This window comes from Ptychodera flava, chromosome 15 (assembly GCF_041260155.1).
Source record: "Ptychodera flava strain L36383 chromosome 15, AS_Pfla_20210202, whole genome shotgun sequence".
NCBI lineage: Eukaryota > Metazoa > Hemichordata > Enteropneusta > Ptychoderidae > Ptychodera > Ptychodera flava.
Genome location: NC_091942.1, coordinates 13,045,100 through 13,067,573, shown reverse-complemented (window position 1 = coordinate 13,067,573; position 22,474 = coordinate 13,045,100). Strand labels below are relative to the sequence as shown.

General features: G+C 38.5%; 1 protein-coding gene across 1 annotated transcript; it reads right to left on the bottom strand.

Annotated features, from left to right (window-relative positions):
* Window positions 1-10,741: 10,741 nt before the first annotated feature.
* On the bottom strand, window positions 10,742-21,763 carry LOC139151195 (E3 ubiquitin-protein ligase ZNF598-like). Its single transcript, XM_070723797.1, has 6 exons — window positions 21,384-21,763; window positions 19,285-19,536; window positions 17,348-17,559; window positions 14,810-15,036; window positions 14,195-14,300; window positions 10,742-14,047 (listed from the first exon to the last, which is right to left on the bottom strand). Exons 1-6 carry the CDS (start codon window positions 21,693-21,695, stop codon window positions 12,253-12,255), a joined length of 2,904 nt encoding a protein of 967 aa, XP_070579898.1. The 5' UTR covers window positions 21,696-21,763; the 3' UTR covers window positions 10,742-12,252.
* Window positions 21,764-22,474: the final 711 nt, after the last annotated feature.

The window sequence follows — 22,474 nt, the reverse complement described above, 5'->3', positions numbered from 1 at the left end:
AACAATACGAAAACAGCTTCGAATTCATGCCTTCAGTACGATGAAAGATTCGTCGCTTGAGGGCGCTCTTGTAAAAGGGGGCGACAAAAGTCCTGTGTCCTGTGTGGACAAAGGCAAGGATAAGGACAAAGGCAAGGATAAACTTCGAGAATTGGCCATTAAGTATAGTTTACAGAAAAACAGAAGTAATAAGAAACACCGTAATCTGTTGGAAAAAAAGGCTGCACAATATGATGACATCAGATCAATCTGCAAGTGATATTGAAGAGGTTAAAAACCATTAAAATCATACGAATTAAATCAAATACAAGGACAGCAAATTCGATCAAGGGCCCAATGGGTGAACAAGGAGAGAAGTCTTCAAAATATTTCCTCAATCTAGAAAAACAGAGAGGTAAAGAAAAACTATTCAAGGAGGTTAGAGACAAGAGTGGCAAAATAGTCACTGATATTGATTCTATATTAGACATACAAGCAGAATTTTATGAAGATCTTTACAAACAAGAAAATGTTGACACCCTACTACAGAGGGAATTAATAGATAAAACCAACATTGTTTTATGTAATCAAGATAAACAGAGTTGTGAAGGTCAAATTACACAGGAAGAAGCTCTTAACGCTTTAAAGTCAATGGCCAACAATAAGTCACCAGGTTCTGATGGCCTTTCAGTGGAATTCTATAAATGCTTCTGGCATATTTTAGGGTCTGACTTAATTGAAACATTTAACGCTTGCTTTAATTCAGGGGAATTAACGAACAGCAAGAAACTTGGTTTAGTTTCTTTGCTCTATAAAAAGGGAGATAATGCAGACTTAAACAATTGGAGACCGATAAGTCTCCTCAATGTAGACTATAAGATTCTTGCAAAAGTAATTGCTAATAGGGTGCGGAAGGTAATTGGCAAAATATGTAGCCCAGATCAATGTGGATACATCCCCGGGCCGGAGATAGGTGATAATATTGTCTTTACTAGAGATATTATTGAATACGCTAATTTTACTGATAAACCTCTTATTGTCATAAGTCTTGACCAAACAAAAGCTTTTGACAGGTTAAACAGAGACTTCCTTTTTCAAGTCCTTGACAAATTCAACTTTGGCACTGACTTTATCAAGTGGATAAAAATTCTTTATAATAATACTACATCCAAAATTAAGTACAATGGCTTTCTTTCTCGCAGTTTTACAACTTCATAAGTGTGTGAGACAAGGGTGCCCCTTATCACCATTACTGTATATTATGGCAGCAGAAGTGCTAGCCGAAAATATTCGTAAAGATGACAGCATATCAGGATTCATACTACCAGACAAACAAGAGGAAAAAATTAAGAGTTTTGCAGATGATACGACTCTTTACTTGAGAAATTTGAAAAGCATTACTCAGTCATTGAAAATGTTCAACAAATATGAAAAAGCAACAGGTGCAAAGCTGAACAAAAAGAAATCCAAAGGTTTATGGACTGGGAGTTTTAAAACCGCACTGATTCAGTGGAAGGGATCGATTTTTCAAACAAGGTTTTACAGATCTTGGGAGTTGGGTTTGGAAACAGTAACACATCTAGAGAAAACTGGAAAACAGTGATGGAAAAATTTACGAATTGCCTTAAGATCTGGAATACTAGAAATCTGTCGTTTAAAGGCAGAGCAATAGTAGCTAATATGTGGCTGCATCAAAATTATGGTACCTGGCATCATTTGATCACGTACCTAAGGAAATTATTAATGAAGCAAATAGTAAATTATGGAAATTTATTTGGAGAGGTAAACGAGAAGTTATAAAAGGGGGTATTTTCATTCAAAGATATGATGACTGTGGCAAAAAAGTTGTCGACATTGAAGAAAAAATTAATGCACTCCAATTAAAGGCCTAATGTATGGAAGACCGGTCACGACATGCGACATGCGAGTTTTTTTAAATTGCGACCTGGGAGTTCTTAAACTGCGACATGCGAGTTCTTAAACTGCGACATGCGAGTTGCAAAACTAATATGGCGTTTGCATACATGTCATTTCATTCTCCTCCCAACGATGGATTATAGAGGTAGATACGAGCTTATTTCTGCATACTTCTACAATGAATACACCGTGGGAAAAATAGCGGCCACGTTAGGACTCAGACATGTATGGAAGACCGGTCACGACCTGCGACATACGACCTGCGTCTTTAAACTGTGATCTGCGACCTAACCCTAACCCTAACCCTACCCTAACCCTAACCCTAACCCCTAACGCTAACTTACCCTAAGTTATGCCGTTGCAATTTTCCCTACCTTGGCCTAACCTCCAGGGTTGAGAGTGAAGTAAGGCTTTTTACCAGAGAAAACCTAACCACTAACCCTAATCCTAACCTCTACCCTAACCCTTACCCTAACCCCTAACCCTAACCCTAACCGCAGATCGCAGTTTTAAAAACTCGCATGTCGCATGTCGTGACCGGTCTTCCATAAAAGTGGCTTAGGGACTGGACGTAAATTAGCAGGGGGGAGGGCCGGGGGGATTTCGTAAGAGAGTGGCCAAAAATTTATGACCCTCCCCCAAAGCAAGGCTGAAAAATTTATGACCCTCCCCCAAAGCAAGACTGAAAATTTGTGACCCTCCCCCAGTTTCAAAAAAATAGAATATTACAAATTGATCTAATCTTCAACGTTCAAAAATTGAGCTGGTGATTTACAACACAAGGCAATATAGATGGATACCAGCAAGGGATGTCTGCAAATTTTTTATTTGCTTCTGCTTGTGACAAGAACAAGTCTAGATATGGATGTCAGCCTTACCAAAGAATACTTTCAATGACATGGTGTCAGTCACATTTGACCAGCATGGGTAAAACTAATCTTGTCGAAAAATCTGGATAATTCTATGCTACAGATTTTTCAGTACTTTTAATAAAAGGGAAACCCCTGATTTGTCTGCCTACACATATGCATTTCAATTGTTATGATAATGGTTTAATATACTGTTAACTCTTACACTGTTTAAACTTAGTAAACCAATCATCAGATAAAGGAGTACTGTCACTGGTATTCTTGTTTCCAGTTTGGTATGGGTGGATAGTTCTGGAGAACACTATAGGATAAACTCTATGATTAAATTAATTCATTGTTTGATTTTCTGCACAAGTTTGATGAAATGCTCAATTTTCCACTTTGTCAGCACACTTGTAAATGTGGAACAAAGCACAAAAAACAGTTTAAGACTTCACTGGACACAAAAAATGACACCACTGCTCAAGTGTCATCAAGCTAGGCTGACAAACTGAATCAATACAGAGCATATCATGCTAAAATAGAGCAGCTAATACTGAAAATTCTGAAAACTTATGAATTTGTGTAACTCTGACCTGCTAAGTAAACAACAAAACCAACATCTTGTCCATACACCATTGTTTCAAATTACAGTGACTGACAGGCAAAACTAACAAAACAGCAAACATGGAATTTAGCCATTTTCATTGGCCATTAAAGGGACAAAGTCACTCATTTTTGACAAAATTTTGGTCATTTTAATTTTCTGCTGCTCACTGAAATGGGCTAATTGCAATCTCTGGTTGTCACAGCTCAACTCATATGCATGCATGGATATAACATGTGGTCACTTAATAATTTAATTCAAGGTATGTACCAAAAATTGTTACAGTAATTTCACATGTTAATGTGCCTTATAAAAAGTGAGAATTGAATTGCAATAACCAGAGAGTGAGCATATTTCAGTGACAATAATCTATCAAAAGAAATTTTAAATGGCAAAATAATGTCAAAAATGTGCAATTTTGTCCCTTTAAACTTGGTACATAAGTAGTACAGATTCTTTTAATTCAAGTGTCAAGCAGCATGACCATTGCACTGTTGAAGTATTAAAATGGTGGCAATGAATATTTTTATAATTGGTGCATTGACAAGATAGTACTGTAAAATGTTGACAAAAGTAGCTTTGTCCAAAGTATCATAATATTAGCCATTTCTGAACAGGGATGTATGATTACACTACCATGTGAACTCACAAATATTTCCAATATGAAAGTGCAGTCCTCTGCTGAGTGCCGAATCATGTACCGGTATGTTGTACACCCTGGAGGCAGACACCAAGCATAGCATTATGTGAAAAAAGTTAAAGTCTTGGTACTAGATGACCACTAAACAAGATTGGCAGTCCGCTTGTTTCAAAGCTATTTAAAAACTTTCTTCTGGGCCTATTTCACATCATACTTGACCCGATCTGCACTTGACCTGCAAGCTTGGTACGTACATTGTATACTGGAAAATGACAGTAACTTCAACGTCAAGTCAGAGATTCGTCATGTAAGTCATTAATTTCACTCAATTATTTCTGTCCGTTCTTCCTGACTGTCAAAATTGATTGAGGTCTAAGTATTGAAAGTACTTAATTTAATGATGATTTTCACAAATATGTTTCACTTACAACTTGACTAAATTGTCACTACTTACAAGTGTGACTGTGAACATCATTCTAAAAATATTCAAATACCTTCAACGCATACAAGTTTGTTTACAAGTTTCGCGCTGTACCAAGAAGTTCTCTGGACGTACACTGTACATTTTAGCCTATCATTTTCAGGAAATAAAGGTCTGTATGTTTAAATGATTGACTTATTGGCTTATGAAAAATATATTAAGGATCAGAAGGATGTTGATATTGCAATTCACAAGTCTTGGTGTTGTTTTCCCAAGCAGGAGCTACCAAGCTCTGCACGGCAGGGCTGTGTGTTACCGGCGTTATATGGCCTCCTACCACAGGCCGTATAACGCTTGTAACACACAGCCCTGCCATGCAAAGCTAGGAGCAACCACACTCTTTTGGTAGTACCTTGGTATCATATATTGCTTTATGTAGCTGCAGTTCCGAAACTGAAGGGTTTGCCTTTTTTCGAGTTTAAGCTTTTAAATTTTAGGGTTTGATCAAGTTGACGTCCTACCTAAACATTAACAGCAGTCCAAATATTGAGGTACAACGGCAATATTGCCCTACGCTAGGAGGATATGTGTACCACCGTCGCTACGCAAAGACTACTTACCCAAAAGAGCTCTCTCTTCTGGGTGCATAGGCCTTCGTGTTGCGACTGTGGTTGCACCTGTGTGATGAGTATGCCGTTGTTGGAGGCAATCAAAGCAGCCAATAGCTGAATACTCTTACCATTCTCGTAGGGCTTAGACTATTTATATGGCATATATCATGTCAAGTAGGCAGTAAATATGTACCCTTTGGCTTTGAACTGCAGATGTGGAATGTTATGATTCAACAGACTGTCCAATAATTCCAATAATGAATGCCCAAATTGGCTCATAATGGAATAGAGCACACTTATACTCCATTAAGAATGATTGTGATAAATAATGCTCTTCAAATGTTTTCTTTTATATTAATGCACATGCATGTGCCTGCCATTTTTTCTTAGGAAATATAATTTAACATTTATCAAAATATCAGTGAAATTCATAATTTTGGAATGTATCATATTGACAATTGAGGGAATACTGGAAACACAATGTGACACTGATCTCCACAACAATGATATATGGTCATATTCAATGTATTGAGCAGTTCAATCTCTACATGGGGAGGAAATATTGGAAAGTACAATGTATGTTTAAAATGTGTTCCTGGTACAGATATAGAACTACATGTGTGCATGACCCCAATTCACTGAATTTTATAATATTCCTGATAGACCTGTGTAGTCAGAGAACTGAAAATACCTGTACATGTGCTCATTGCACTCATATCAAATCCAGTTTTACAAAATGTACTATGTGATAATAGAGGATAGATTGATCCTGATTTGACACAAAAGTGGCAAACACTATTTCATGGCCAATCAAGTCTTCATATTCTGAAATGACATTGGGATTTCACCATATTTAATCAAGTTCAATCTGAATACGTGATCAACATGGCTGATTCACTGTATAAATTACCCAAATTAAATTTCTACAAATGTCATATATCCTGCCATCACAACACAAATAAACATTATCCATTCCAAAGATAGTACCCATGTGGTAAAGCCAATATCAACTTGAAAATGCCACAAGTATCCATACCAATCAGATGACTGTACCTAAATATTTAAGTATACTAAAATCACTTTTCTGGAATCAAAATTATTAATTATCACACCAAAGCTTGCTCTTAATTTCAAACAATAGTATCTCTAAAAACTAAAATTCATGTACCTATAAAGTGACTGATGCAGGGTGGAGCTTGGCCTTAAACTTTACAGGGAAGTGGCTTATGAAAGAGAGGGAACTTTTGTTGATCAAAAAAAAGTGGAATGAGAAATAATATTGTCAAGTAGTTATTGGTTCAAGATTGACTACATCAGTGGAACAATGTAAGATATTGTGGTATATCCAGCAGTGTTTTTGTTAAGGGCGGTACCTAGGTAAATGTTACCGGGGTTCCCCAGTCATTTTACCAGGGTTACCCTTGGTATATCAGTGCAGTTATACTAGCGGACAACAAAAATTTTACCAGGGTTCCCAATGTTCCCCAATAGCAAAAACACTGTCCAATACTACATGTACACTGGGCAGCCAGAGTGCAACGGGTTAGCTGAGGAACAAATAGATTGGATTTGCTATAAACTTAATGGCGATAAGAATAGCAACAAGAGAGACAATCCTGTTAAAGCGCAGTGGTCGTCGCGCTGCGCATCCTCCTGAGGGGGTCCCCCTCTGTTGTAAACAAATCCAAGAACGCCGCACATGTTACGGGTTGATTGTAATGTTTGCGATATTGCCGCTTGTTAAAATGGCGGCTGATCTGTCACAAGTATACCAACTAACCAAATGTAACACGCGATAAAAGGTCAATTAATCTAAGTTAAATATCTGCTGAATATTGAACAATAATTGCACGCTGGATTGAGATCACATTTGCTCATGATTTTCTTGAATCAGTTGAATGGGGCTCGGCTACTGTTATCGCTCGAGCCATAGAGCTAGACGTACGCATGTACGCATGTATACGCCAACAGACTATCAACGACCGGGCTCTAGTTTTCGACATCGCTAGCAAGGACGAGAGCTTTCATTTCAAGAGGCCCGACAGGAGTACAAAGACAACAACCCAAACTACAGAAATCTACAGCTCGCAGAGCAATGCCCGCTGCAGCAAGAAGCATCTCTGCATCTGTTCCGTTCCGTGGTCTGTATGAACGTCCGTGTCAAACCGGGTATATGGCACGCTACACTCGGCTGTGGAGAATCCAACTCAACTACAAAGTTTACCCCGTTTGGGGATGCAAACGAGAATTCCGAGTACAGGTATCAAGTCAAGCGAAGGACCTTTCATAGGTCTTCTTGTTATGTGGGGGTTATCTCACTTGAAAGAGGATTCAGACCTACCCGGCAATCAGCAGGTACAACAACGAAGTTTGCCCATCACCGGTAGGCCTACACCAGCTAGCGGTTGGATCACTGCCATGACCGTGCACAGGACCGGGGCACAGGATCTCTCGATACGTCTATGCACGGTGTAGCCGTGCAATTTCCTGCCAAATGCCGCGAAAACCCGCTCGTTTTGTCTATTGTTTCCTGTCATTTTACTATTTCTTACCACGTAGTACTAGGAGCAGTAAGACATGGTGATCAACAGATGGTTGTGGGCCAAGTCGTCGCCGGCCGGTATACGTTGTGGGACCGGATTCTCTATATCCGTGTACGTCAACGCGGAGACCGTCTCCCAACATCTCCCGTGTCCTGCTCTGGCTTGCCGATCATGGTCTTGAGTGTAATTTTTGTGTTAGGCATTGTGCTTGTTGCTGGTCTACATATATAGGCAATGTTGATCATTTTAGTTATGTATTTTCACTGTACTGTACATAGCATTGTGTACAACCAACGTGATCGCGCGCGATCAAACCTTTTTGTTCACTGTGTCTGCGTGCAGTAAACTCAGCGACATACTGTGCTGAGTGTAGTGTCCAATGCTCGTAGTTCTACACGAGTTTATAGATAGAAATACACCACTGAAGTTCGTTTCCGATCTTAATATTTTACTATTGCATGATGTTGAGTCTTACAAAGGCCTTAACAAAGTGGGAGACTGCTCCATCTCACTCCTATTGAAGTTGAGAAGACTTATGTTTACAAAAATTTATGTTTATCAACAAAAAAATCACGCACGCCGCAGCGCGACGACCACTGCGCTTTAAGATAATAGTGGGGAAGAGATGCACAGAGAGTTGGGAATGAGCACTTAATAGAAAGTAAGAGGCAGTGTGCGAGTGATGTCATGTGAGCATAATTGTCTATACAATCAATTTGCTTTCTACTTTTAGTACACCGACAACAAGCCCAAAAATTTGTGACCCTCCCCCTTAGAGGAGCTCAAAAAATGGTGACCCTCCCCCAAACAGAGGCTCAAAAATTTGTGACCCTCCCCCAAATCCCCCGGCCCTCCCCCCTGCTAATTTACGTCCAGTCCCTTATGAAACTATTTGAGAAATCCAGATAAGGGGACCCCTAAATGGGCCAGCTTATCAAAATATTTCATAGCGAGTTATGACAATAAACTTAATAGTGATTATCACTACCTCCATCTCAATTTCAAAGTCAACAACAAACGAACCCCAATGGTGTATGGGGATATGTTAAATACCTGGAAGTCACTTAGACTTACAAGAGTGAATCTGCCAACATAAAAACAGAATCTTCTTAGAGAAGTTCTGTGGTATAACGACAATATAAAAATGAAGGAAGTGTCCTCTTTTATGACAAATGGTCAAAGAGTGGAATTTTAAGGCTTAGGGACATCTGGAATGATGACAGAAATGACTGGCTTCAACAATGGGAAATAATTGCAAAAATTAGAGGAGGTACAAATAGACATGTGCAAGAGGAAATCAAAACAGAGTATGGAACACTCCTCAATGCTATTCAAGAGTCCTGGAAACAAATCATTTCTTCAAACATCCAAAATGAAGAAAACTATGATATCTTAGACTTAGAGAATTATGGTCTGCAAAAAGTGAGGTCAAAACCAAGTCACTTTATTGGAAATTAGTTGATAAGAAATGGCATGCAGTCAGAGGTCAGATTGGTTAAAAATGGGCTGAGAATCTAAGTCTCACTGACAGTTACAAAGCTACTTTATTCAGCCGTCTTAATTCAACAGAAATTGTCAGCAATTCAGTAAATGATTTAAATTGGAAGATTTTCCATCGAGGCCTAGTCACAGGAAGCTTGGCCAAAACTTTCAATTTAAGTGATGGAAATGCCATATTTGTGGCCAAGAAGAAACACTGGAACACATCTTATTTGAGTGTAAATATGTTAAAGAAATCTGGCAGAAATGTATTATAAATATGTTAAAGAAATCTGGCAGAAATCTATTTCTTTCTTTGTCAGAAACCACAACTTTGATAATAATATCAATATCAAAAGATTAGCAATTGCAGGAATCGAAAATGATAATAATGCAACATCTGACATATTTACTGTATTACTTCCTTTGTAAAATATACAGTTTGGAATATTCGAAATTCGGTTACTCTTGATGGGATTAAAGTTTCCCTTCAATCCTATGTCATGCAATTGAAATGTCATCTCTCCTCATGGATGAATACATTGTATTTCATTTATAAGATGATGAACAAAACTGAGGATTTTATCACAAAGTTTCAAGCCTTGTAAGACTGGAAGGAGAAGAATGCATCCTGAATGCATTCATATGATGATCTTTGTAATCAAACAGCTAATTATTTGTTTTTTTCACACAAGACGCATTGTAATTTTAACGCATTCACAGTTATGTAGATTTGTTTTGTTTGTGACTATGTTGAAATAAATTTATCTTTTTCAAAAAAAAAAAAAAAGTCCTGTGTGCAAAAAAAACCAAAAAACACACTGGGGCAACATACTCTCAAAGTTAGGGAGGTCTGCAGTTTGGTAACTTTGAAGTTGCTAAAATATTCTCAGCATACCTTGAACTATGTTGTCCTCTTATGATCAGAGTGAGTCTTGTTAAACTCAAGTCTCTGCCTAAGTAAACTCAGGTGATGTGTGTAGTCGTTTGATCCTGCAGGGATAAAGGCTCCACGGGCCTACCATGTAACCAAGTAGAAAATTTTGATCTTGTACACAGGAATGCTTGTCTGGACTAACAATCAGTTGTCAACAATAATAGATATTATAGCCCGAACATGGGACTATGTGCCCAAGGGTAGGTGACCATTTGCCAGACATGAGGGCAAATGGTCTCCTGCCCCGAGGGTATATAGTCCCTTGTTTAGGCTATACTGTTTTTATGCAGTATTCACCCAAAATATTTAGGTTTGTCAAAATGGAATGATTTTCATCATCGAATGGCGCATTGATATATTCAAACTACTGTTGTGCAGTTTATCAATTTTTTATTAATGCAAAATTTTCCCAAAACCGGATTTCCTAGGCAAAACATGTAATTTCAACATTTTTACATCCAAAAGTTGGCAAGTTGAAAATAGTTCCGGTTCACTTTCAGTCAAGTGATGACTATGCCGCCCATGACGTCATCGACGAGTTACCATTGAATCCTATAGAGCATGCGACATTTGATATACAAGGCATGTAATAACATTTGATAATACGCACAGGCAGGCTGACGGGTTGGACACTGACTGTAGCAGTAGAACAAGAAAAAACTTTTTACACACACAACAAAAGTGATGGAAAATTGAACGTTAAAAAGCTGAAGGAGCTTTGAGAATACGAAGAAATGACCAATCTGTGTGTGCAGACTATTACATTTGGGAAAGCAATTTATTCATCTGCTTTCAATGGCTCCATTACATATAAATTATGGTTGCAAAAATCATACATATGTCAGTTCAATAAAAGCAGGACTAATGAAATATATCTGGAACCACTCTATTGATGAAAACAATATGGGGAAAAATAAAATTATTAGCAATTCTGACAAATTCAATGTTATTAGTCATTGTCACAACAGTATATCTATCGTCAAACATTCCTTCCTTGACACCAGAATCTCTCCTAACTCTGTATCCATCCATCCATCTCCCGACAGGATTTCTGTCAGTTGGCAAGCAGGAAATACAGCCATCATGTGTCTCAGGCCTCAAATTTCATCTTAATTTATGATTTGCGACTTTTGTTGAAATGAAAAAAAATTAAATTTTTCCAGCAGAATCATCAGGGGACACATTTCAAAATATAGGGTTTCTGAAACAAAATATCTTTCAAGAATTCGCATGATATCATTACATTATGTTTTAGCATGAATATCTGTAAAACATTTTGGCATTTACAAGCCATTGTGAATCATATTTTCTGATACATATTACTTGCACTGCAAGCCATCAAATGTCTTAATAACATAATTTTGTATATTTGAAAGACTATAATTAAAGCAACTAGTGCAAGTTTTTATGAACTTTGACCTTAGCAGGACATAATTAAATTTTTCCCTCAGCTGCCATGAATTGTCTTTTTAAGCACTATAAGCTGTGTCATTGATGATATGACAACTACTGACCCCTTCAGGCCCGACTTTCTGGTAACATACCAGAGCTACACATAGTGGTTCAGGCCTAAAAGGGTTAATGATCCATACATAACATTATGCAAAATTGGAAATCTTACGGTATGCTATTTTGAACAGCGCCCTCACCACTGCTCAAAAGATGTAGAAGGCTGTTTTTCGCAAAATGAAGTTCAAATAAGCATGAACTTTGGTGCAGCAGTGAATGAATGCAGAAGGACCAGTGTTGTCGTTTCACCCTGTTCACCCTAGTCCTTGCCGACAGGTCCAAAAATGACCACTGATAACAATGGCTTTGGGCCAAACCAAGGTGGTGAAAGGGTGGATTTTGTGTAATTTCACAGGACATGAATGTGATGTCTGAATATTTGCATGAAACTTCACACTAGCAGCCATATTTTAGGGTAAGCCTCTAGATATCAGTTCCACAATCAAATTTATTCAAACATTTTTTTTTACAAGGGGAGTAATATGAAGATTCTTATCTGTTAGTGGGTACAACAGCATCATATAAATTAAGTTTGAAACCTTGAAACCAAAATAATGAAAATAATATAAACAGCTGCAGCCACGGAAGTTTTAACATAAGTTAGAGATAGGATGTTCACATGCTGGGTGGTATGAAAATCAAAAGTCAAGGACACTGTAAATTCATCTTCACGTTCAAAGTTTTCAGTATCAAAGGCTAGCAAATCAGAGTAAATTTGTGTAATTGGGTTGAATCAGTAAATATGAAATGAGGCACATTATCTACTTTCCCTTGACCCAGGCATTGCCAGTTGTTGGAGTTGGCGTTGCCATTTTCATGCTGACGGAGAGAGCTGGGAAATCCATATCAAGTTCATGACTGGCAATGTGTTTGTTATAATCTTTTGTGAGAACCACCTGGCGGCAATTCGGGCACGTCAAACACTGACTGCTTTCCACGTTCCACGGGTTTCCGCTGTTCGGTTTGCTTTTCTTACTTCCGTTGCTGATCTTCAGTACATCCGGATACTTCTGCGTGTGTTTCTCTTCCTTCTCCTTGACTTTGAAATCGTTGTGGATGCGAAGTAACTCTTGTTGTCGCTCTCTGTCCGGTAACAGGGCAACGAGTTCTGAGAAAATTTTACTAAAATTGTTTTGTCCTAGAAGTTCTTTGCACTGGGTGTAATATTCATGTCCTTGTAGCTTACCACGGCGATAGTTACCGGAAAGCGTTTTGAATTCTTCAAATTTTTCATAGCTGTTGTCTAGAAGTTTTTGAATTGAAACAATGAGATCTTGATTACGTTGCTGGAAGTTATCAGGAGGTAAATAAGTTTCGGACTTTGGTGCAGACGCCTTGACAGTAGGCTTTGTGACCTCAGTAGCGGCAGACGGCGTCAAAGTTGGTGCTGACAAGCTCGTACTGGCAATGTCGCTCAGTGTCAAAGGTGCTGCTGAAGTAACAACAGGTGTTGTCGTTCCAAAACCTGGGGGCGCTCTGCTCTTCGGCTTCTGTTTTTCAACTCTAGGTGGCTTCTTAACGTCGGGCTGAAATCCCGGCGGAGCTTTACTAGCAGCTATTGCGAAGCCTGGTGGCACACTCGGCTTTTTGACAGTCCCGCTAGTAAGGCTCGACGCGATTGAACTTAGACTTGGGAAATCTTCAGCAGATGACGTATCTGGAAGTGCTGTCGTCATAGAGACTGCCACTTCTGATGGCTCACTCTGAGTTGTTTTGCTACCCTGCCCTGATGTCATTACAGGCACAATTCTCGTGTAATCAATCACCGGTTCCTCGGAATTCCCAGATGTATTTGACATCACCTGACTGCCACTAGAGGGAGCTGTCTTGCTCTCCCCTGCCTTCTTCTTCCCCTTCTTTTTACTACTTTTCGTTGTGGTTGGCGTTGGGGCTGCAGACGCTGCACTAATGGGAGGGAAATCATCTTCCAGATTCCTTGGCTTTCCCCAGGATGAGTTTGCAGGTGGTTTGGCCTTGACCGCATTGCCGAGAGCTGGGAAATCGGCCTGACCCAGGGATCCATTTTGTACAGACATGCTGTTCGCAGCAGCTACTTTCTTAGCAAGACTCGGTGAAACAGACTCCTTGGCCTTTTCTTTGGTCGCACCTAACATTGCATTGCTTTCTTTAGGTTTTGCACTCTCAGCTTGTGTTATATGATCATTACTTGCATTAGTGCTGGAATTCTTAGATGATCCCTTATCCCCTTTGGTTTGTGCATCCGCCACTGATTCCTTTTCCTTGTCCCTGTTCTTCTTGGTATCTTTCTCCGTTTTACTCCTTCCCAATTTTTCCTTGGGATTTTCATTGGCATTAGCAGCATCTGCCGAGGCATTGTTCCTTCTGGTATCTTTCTCCGTTTTATTCCTTCCTGATTTTTCCCTGGGACTTTCGCTGGCATTAGCAGCATCTGCCGGGGCATTGTTCCTTCTGGTATCTTTCTCCGTTCTATTCCTTCCTGATTTTTCCTTGGGATTTTCACCGGCGTTGGTGGCATCTGCCGAAGAGTGGCTTTCAAGAGATGCCCGTATTGCCATACTAGTCTCAATTTCCTCCCTATGCAAGCAGAATAGTACAAACAAGGTGTAAGACATACGGGGACAGACAGACACGAAATCTAATGTAATCTGAAACACAAAAATATCTATGTAATGTCACAAGCGTGACGTGTCGACTGTACACGAAAGGTCTTACAATAATTACCTTCTCCTTCCTCTGCCTCGCGACTTTGTTCTTGAATGGAGTTGCCTGTTTGGATCTGAAGAGTATCTACTCACTTCTTGGAAGTCTTCGCCTGACACTACACCGGCTGAGTTCAAAAAAATGTGTAGAAATAGAAAACATGATCAAAACAGGGATAACCACAAACATTCTATCTCGCAACATCAGAGGAAACCTCTATGTATTGTTCACATCCTTAGACGTGTAAACTGGACACTACATATCATGAATATTTTAACAAGACATACTGATATCACAGAGTATATGGGCTTTCATCAATGAAACTTATTTCAACTTACAAGTTTTGAGATATGGTTTGTGGGCTAGAGGCACAAGTGAATGTCAGTTTGTGTCGTAATACAATCTAATTTGGCCGACAAGCAGCCATTTTGTCATGTTCATTACACTTCCAGAGCCAGAGCACGCGCACATGGCAATATTCTGCTAATCACAAGAGATGATTTCGTTTGATTTCTCTAGCGTTCCGACAAAGAGACACTATGGAATTTAGGAAAGAATAAGTATGTATATGCGTCTTTTGGCAATTCATGGGGCATGGGAATTTTCAGCATCTGATAAGATGGATGTTTGACTTACCACCTCGACTGTAACTTTGAGAACGTGGTGTGTAGTTGAATCCCAAGTCCAACTGCCTGGTTTGCTTCACTTCGGACTTGGACATCTTCTTGGCATGTCTGACGGCCCTGTGCGCTTTCAGATCTATTTCAGAGTTGAAGGCCGACGTGAACTGTTCGTCCTTACAGGGGCCTTCCTCACACAGGAAGTGTTGATCTCTGAAGTGATCCCTAAGCACTGGATAGTCACTGCAATCAAAGTCAAGAAGAGCAATTTGACTTTAGATGATGGCAAATGAAACTGCACAAATACCCTTGTCAAGAATTAACACACATCTTCGTCAAAGAACCAATCAGTCTTTACATTTTTGTTAGTCATACCATGGTGGAGGTAGTTTGATGATACCAAAACATTAACGGAAAACTGTTACCGGTAATAATAAATTCTCATCCATAGTGTTATACAGTAGCAATGGTTCTACTCCGAAATATACAAGGGATGCGATGTGTTTTAAAGACTCAGTATGAGAGATAACATGATGACAGTACAAACAAATCCATGTGTACGAGTGCGTATAGTAATACATGTTTTTCTGTGCACTTTTGTGCGTATGGTTTTGTTTGTACCGTAATCCGGGTTTAACCTATGAGTTTCCAATTATAGAGTTCATCCTTGAATACACTTCAATTTCCCATTCATTATTATGATACTCAACGACTTTCAAAGACTTTCACTCACTCAATGCTGTAGCTTTTTTTAAGCTCACTTTCTGACAAAATACACTACATTTACATACATTATTTCACTTTATTTACTCTATATTTGACTGTAGGATATGAGATAGACTAAAGTTGCAGTTTTCAATATCGGTACATTAGTTTTGTAACAGAAAAATAAAACATAGGGCCAAAGTCCCTGAAGCTACTATAGACATGGATACAAAATTAAGTATTTCCTGACTGTATGAAATTATCTCACTAAGGTCATCCTAGGGACATGTAAACCAAGTAATAAAGCTGTCTGACCAGCGGTTTTGAAAAAACAAGCGACTCAACAGTTGACAGAGCTCTGCTGTATTATGTAGAGAATAACCTTTTGTGACACATGTATTGGTGAAGAGGGTGGATATCTGTGATAGCTCATTTCAGGATGGCCTGACCAAAAATGGAAAAAAATTCTGTAAAAATACAGATTTGCATATTTCATCAGACTATATTAGTCTATAATAGCAAATAAACGAGAGTTAATTACATTCTAATTAAAGTAAACAAGACTTGCTTCAATCAAGATTTACGTCATAAAAAAACAGCATATCTGTCAGGTTATAAAGAATCTTGAGCTGATTACCTTTTAATATCAGTATTTTCATCCTATTAACCAAGCACATAAGTTCTGTTGAATAAGTTGAGACTGTACGTACTCAGAGAAAGCACACTGAAGAGACAAATGTTTGAAACTTAAGAAGTCCAAGGTCATCAAAAGCATTATAAGGAATCATGTTACACTTTCATGCACTGTTACACAGATTGCATAATTGCTATAAATAGCACATGAGGAATCTTACAGCCCAGCTTTACCATAAAACCCTATCACTTTGACCACTCTTTTAATTGACCACTCTATATTTTTCCTCAAAAGTAATCTTATTTTATCCTTACCAAGTCAACCATAAATGGAATTAGAACTTTCTCTATCTCTATTTATTTGACCACCCTTATCATGACACCTATCATGACAAACTATTATGAGCAATTTCTTTAGATAACATAAATGGTGGTTCAAATATATCAAAGTTGGGATTCAGGAAAGTTGCCTTTACATGTTTTAATCCTCAATTCACTATGAACTGTCAAAAAAAGTTGTACTTTCTGATAATTCCACACTAAAATTATTTTGGCTTTGATGATTTCCTAATTAATTCAATTATTTAAAATCATATTAATTATTTTTTTCTGGGTGAATTGATAGGGTTTATACAGTACAGAATTACATACAATGTAAGTCAAACTTTGACCAAATGACAAAAAAATTCCTTAAAAATACACATTTGCATATTTCATCACAATTTGAACAAATCTAAGTTGGGTTATCCCTAGGGACCTGTATACCAAATAACAAAGCTGTCTGACCAGCAGTTATGAAGAAGAAGATTTTTTACCAAAAACACCTTTTTTGGCATTAATTTGCCTATTTTCAACAATATCAAAAAATTAAAAAAATAGTTTCTCAAAATCATATTTTTCATCTACACAACAAATATCAAATCAGTAAGTACTGCGGTTCTCAAGATATTTGAGTGGACGGACGCCTCACAAACGACATACATACATACATACATACATACATACATACATACATACATACATACAGACTGACGCCGGACGGATACCCATCCCAATAGCTTCTATAGACTATAGTCTATAGTAGCTAAAAGCTTCACTATTTAAGTCTGACAGACATTATCTGTATTGTACGTACCTATGTCATGAATCTGACTTCCTTTACAGACACATGACTTTGTCCAGCAGCAAAGGTCACATCATGTCAAAGGTCACTCACCTGTAATATTGCTGGGATCCCTGAGTGTCGCAGAAGTGACAGAAGTAATGCTCCCGTCTGAGATGCTTGAAGAGTTCATCATTATCTAGGTACCTGACGTCACAAAACTCGCACAGGGGATGTCCCTTGTGGGACTTGTCATCCGGATCTCCTTGACGACGGTGACGTGCCAAATCAGACCGCGTATACACTTTCCGCTCTTCGGTAAATATCTGCGACAGGCAAATGATAAAAGGATTCACCAGACATTAATTTCAAAATGATGAAATACTTTGTACAAAACGAGTCATCATCAAACATGGACAGTGTTTGCTACACATTCAGTTACAGCTGAACTGTTCCAAGAATGCGAAACCTTTCACCTGCATTCATGGTTGGTGGCACTTCAAAGGTGGCCAACAACCAAGTTTCCAACTGCAGATACAACAGACCTCACCCGAAACGGCAATACTGATTCAACAAGCAACCCTTCTTCGATAGTACGAGCAAGCAAACACAGAAAGCAAACACTAAGTTGCAACATTTTTTTACTGGCCCTTTCCCCATTGGGATTACAGTGGCTTTTCATTGCACAGTCTTCTTCAACTTTCTCCTTCCTCAACAACTTTTGAAGAACAGCAATCAGATGACTCTTACCTACACTTCACTGCCCCCCTTGCCCCTTGTGATTAACAATTCTTGAAGTCAACGGAACATCTACACTCTCATACTTTCATTTTTCCTGATTTATATCTTCCACTTAAAACATCTTGATTAAAAAAAAATTCTTGAGTTTGAGCATTCTAAAGAGAGCATAGCTGCAACTTTTGATGACACTTTCATTTTGATCCACAAAAGAAATATCTTTTCTCATTCTTCTCCCTAAGTATGTTGAAAGAAACAACTTCTAGCCCTGCTGAACCAATGGATTTGTGCATAACACAATGTAAAAATACCGCAATTATACGGTGTCGCTCAAATTTGATCAGAATTTGTATATACCAGTATGGGTACCAAAGATCAACAATAAATGTTATTTCTATCTGTTCAGTGCAGGAAAATTCTACGTTGATGTTATGACAATGATTTCTGCACAGTACAACCAGAAAAACAACAAGAAATATTTAAACCAGAAAAACAAGAATGACAAAAGTAAAACTGGTCTGAAACTTTAGGTACTGGAGGTCAACTTTAGCAACATGCATAGCAGAAAGGCAGCCAGCCCCTCTTACTTTGACCATAGACGGTCTTCCTCCCCTCTACTGTCTATGGTTTCAGAAGGTCTATTAATATGTAACAGTTCATAAACAATGACAGGAAATGACTGTAGTCAGTGGAGTTAGCCTGTTTCAAGTCACTGGCATGCCACCACTCCTGCACATTTGCAGGATTTCCCTGTTTCTTACTTCATTTGCACATTTTTGACACTGACGTGTTCATTTGAACAAATTCACATCCTAAACCCATGCATCTACCTGTACACCAAATACTGAGATGGTAGCTTTGGCGGTATGGGAGCCTTTGCGTGTGACGGACATACATCCACACATACATACCCACAACTATACAGACATACAGACGCCACCGACTCATCATATAAGCTCTTTTTGGTATTTATATTCATACCAAATATGAGCTAAAAATGTTCTTGTTGAAAATTGAATGAAGAGTAAAAGACTATATTCCAAGCAGCATAAAAATACTGAAAAAAAAGCATCAAAAGTTACAGCAGATGGAACTTTAACACAATCACTTGAACTATGAAATTACTCTACCCTTTTCCAACCATGGTTTGGCCTAAATCTGCTGACATTATCAAAGTGGACATGTCTACTGGGAATTGGGGTGGACAAGTTTAAATTATCTAATTGTCCATAAACATGAACACACACATTTAACAAATACTGTTTTTGTACACTACTTCCTCAAGTAACTGAGTAAAGAAAAATTTGTTTTACCTGGATGTGTTCCACACACAGATCGCAATAGAAGAGTTCGTGTTCTTTGCGCATATGATCCCTCAACTTGTTAAACGTTCCAAACGTGCAATCGAGCGTAGTCTTGGCACAAATCTTGCACACATGCTGCAGGAGCTTGTTGAACTCAAGTTTCAGTCTTGAATTTTTGAAGTAAATCTGATGTTTCCTATCACATGGGAACTTGTGATACATCTCGCTTGCAAACTTATGCAATTTCTCCACGAAGATGATCTATTAGTAGAAAAAAGAAATGAAATTTTAGGTTTTTCTACTGACGGAACTGTCAGCCACAGACTGACTGACAAGCAAAGATTGAGAACAAATTCTTAAACGATTAAGTGCATAACCTAATGTACATACTGAACAGCAGTCATATAATACTTTTGTTTTGTAAAATTCAATTTTATGTCCAAATATATTGTACCATTCAGTATCATACAAGATACATGGCGTTGCAGACAATTGCGGACTGATGCAGTATGATATACTCCAATGAAATCCCGATCTGTTGTGAATAACCTTATTCTATTGAATAAGATCATCCAGACTGACTATAGTAGTGAGGTGGCGGTACCAGGATGCCGGAATGGGTTAGCCTACCCTGCTACCATAACACATTCTCCTGGATTTCTCAAAAATTATACTGTTTGTGAGTGATGCAGTACATGTAGCTAATGAACCACTCTATCAAAGTTAAGTATGCTGGCACTCAAAAAACGGGTGACAGCATAATCCCAACATACTATTTTGACTAATAAGAAAGTGGAGATGTACAGTCACCAGTGTTTTTTGTAAAGGAGAGAAGGCAGGTAAATTTTATGGCATAGACTTAAGTTTCGATGCTATCTCACTGTGAAACAACAGAAACATTACCGCAATTGCAGTACCTTTTACTGAATCAGAGAGAAATTCTAGTGGACTTCTTATGCACTATAGTTGCAGTCTACTAATTTGAGTCAGTTCACATAACACTATTTGAAACTTCTGATTCCTCCCCAAAGTTACAAGAAGAGACTACATGTATTTTGTAAAAATACCTAGTCATTGCCAGGAATGGTGTTGGAATAAGATAGTTTAGTTTGAACTTTCATTTGGCGCTTTAGCAACAATTTGTGAACTTCATGTAATTTACCCAAGATGAAAAAAAATCATGAAAGTGTATTTGTGTGGATCATGTATTGATCATGTATTTACCAGTATACAGTGCAAACGGCACATCTCCAACATACTGGGTCTTTATATGGTCTTTATATACAAAGAGATGACTATGGGGAAAACCCAGATAAGGTCCACACTTACTTTGAAGGGTCTACACATATGTTTCAACTTACTTCACATATCAGTCACACAAAAGTGGACTTTTTGATATGCTACGTATTTTAGGGATAAGTAATTATTTTGTGTGCAGTCAGATCATGGATGTAAAAAATATTTTTTACATCACCGTCCCTCCACCCGTGGGTGGAGGGACGGTGTTTACATCCATGGTCAGATATAGTCTGTGTCACCTGATCAGATCATGAAGCTACTTTGGTAGCTCCATGATCAGACTCTATATATTCTAGTGAGGTGATACATGCGTGCATGGACGTTATCGTCTCCCTGTTGTGTCATTGGTGAGTGTCAAAATACCGGCTCTGTGATGATAGCCTGACAAAGTAATACAAAGGGTGCGCTTAGAAGGGCGTAGGGCAACCAAGTTGATCGGGTAGTTCAAAAATAAAAGAATAGACGGATAATTCACCGATCAAAACAAACTGAAAACCTCACATCTTTTAAAAACCATTTTACATCAATTACATGGTGAGTTTTGATGAGCAGACTCGATGAAGATCGTCGTACCTGTGATAGAAGGCTGAGGATTGGCCATCGACCGTTGACTCGCAACCGGAAAGTTTCATAACAGACATATTTTGAAGTGCGGCCGATTGTACGCCCGCAAGAGAAGTACACGAAAAGGCCACAACGAAAGGGCTGATAGTGACATTATCGGAACATCTTGATTTTACATACATTACACTCCTCAAATAGCGCCATAAATACGTAAGTTTCGGTGTAGTATTGAACTCTAACGTTACCTTGTCAAGGTCAGTTCGGCAGACGGCACAGTACTTCTGGTTACTTAGAACTCTCATTCTCGTTGAACATCTGTAACAGACTGGGTGATCACAGTGTCCCGTGGCATAGATCTTAATATCTTGACAGCAAACGACGCAAGTGGATTGGATATTATCCGTAGTTTTCGACATTTTTGAATTTCCTGCTGGTGTTCTGTGGCTTGCTTCTCTTCCGCGAGACCGGGTTTGTCGCAACGTGGATCGAATGACACTCAGTCGCAAGATGGCGGCATATAACCAGTACTGTGAAGTACCCGGATGAGAAAACTTCATGCTGTTGCGCAATATGTTTTATTTTTAGACGTGGGTCTAATTCGTGGGGCCAAACTTTGAAATCATTCTCTTTCAAAATTAATGACAAAAATTATAGGTCGCCATGGGTCTGATATTTGAGAAACATGCAAAGTACCAAAACAAATTACCTTTGCAAATTGTCGCCACATCAGCAGTAACTCATTGGGAAAAATAAATTAACTATTTTCACAAAAATTAGAAGGTGAAAACTTTAATAACTTCAATACGCTTGAAAAGAACGGTAAAATTTGAGAATCTGAATATCGGTCCCGAAGCGCAGACACAAGGAACCTGCTTAATACATCAATATGTTTACCCATTTCAAGCTAACTGTCCATTGTATTGGTGCATGCAAGCTCTTGAGTATTAAATTTCGAATTCCCGTTGTCGGTTAATAAAACAAACCTTGACCAACCGTAAAACTTATGAATATCATTCGTTTCACATACTGTCAATTTCCGAGATGGGGTAAAAAATTGAACAGTTAGATGTAATCTCACGATGTACATCAAAAACTTCAATGGAAGGTCGGCGGACGAACGCTATGTGCATGCAACATGCTATGTTTAAAGCTCATTTCTCGCTGAAATTACGGAGCCCCCGATCTCTCCATCGAGCATAAATGTGATTGGCCTAGCTGTAAAAGTCAACGTAATACTTAGGTTGGTAATTAACACATATGTACGAAACGATTATTTTCCATGATTAGGATCCTTAGCTTTGCTAAATAAACCAGGTAATCATGATTACCTGGTTTA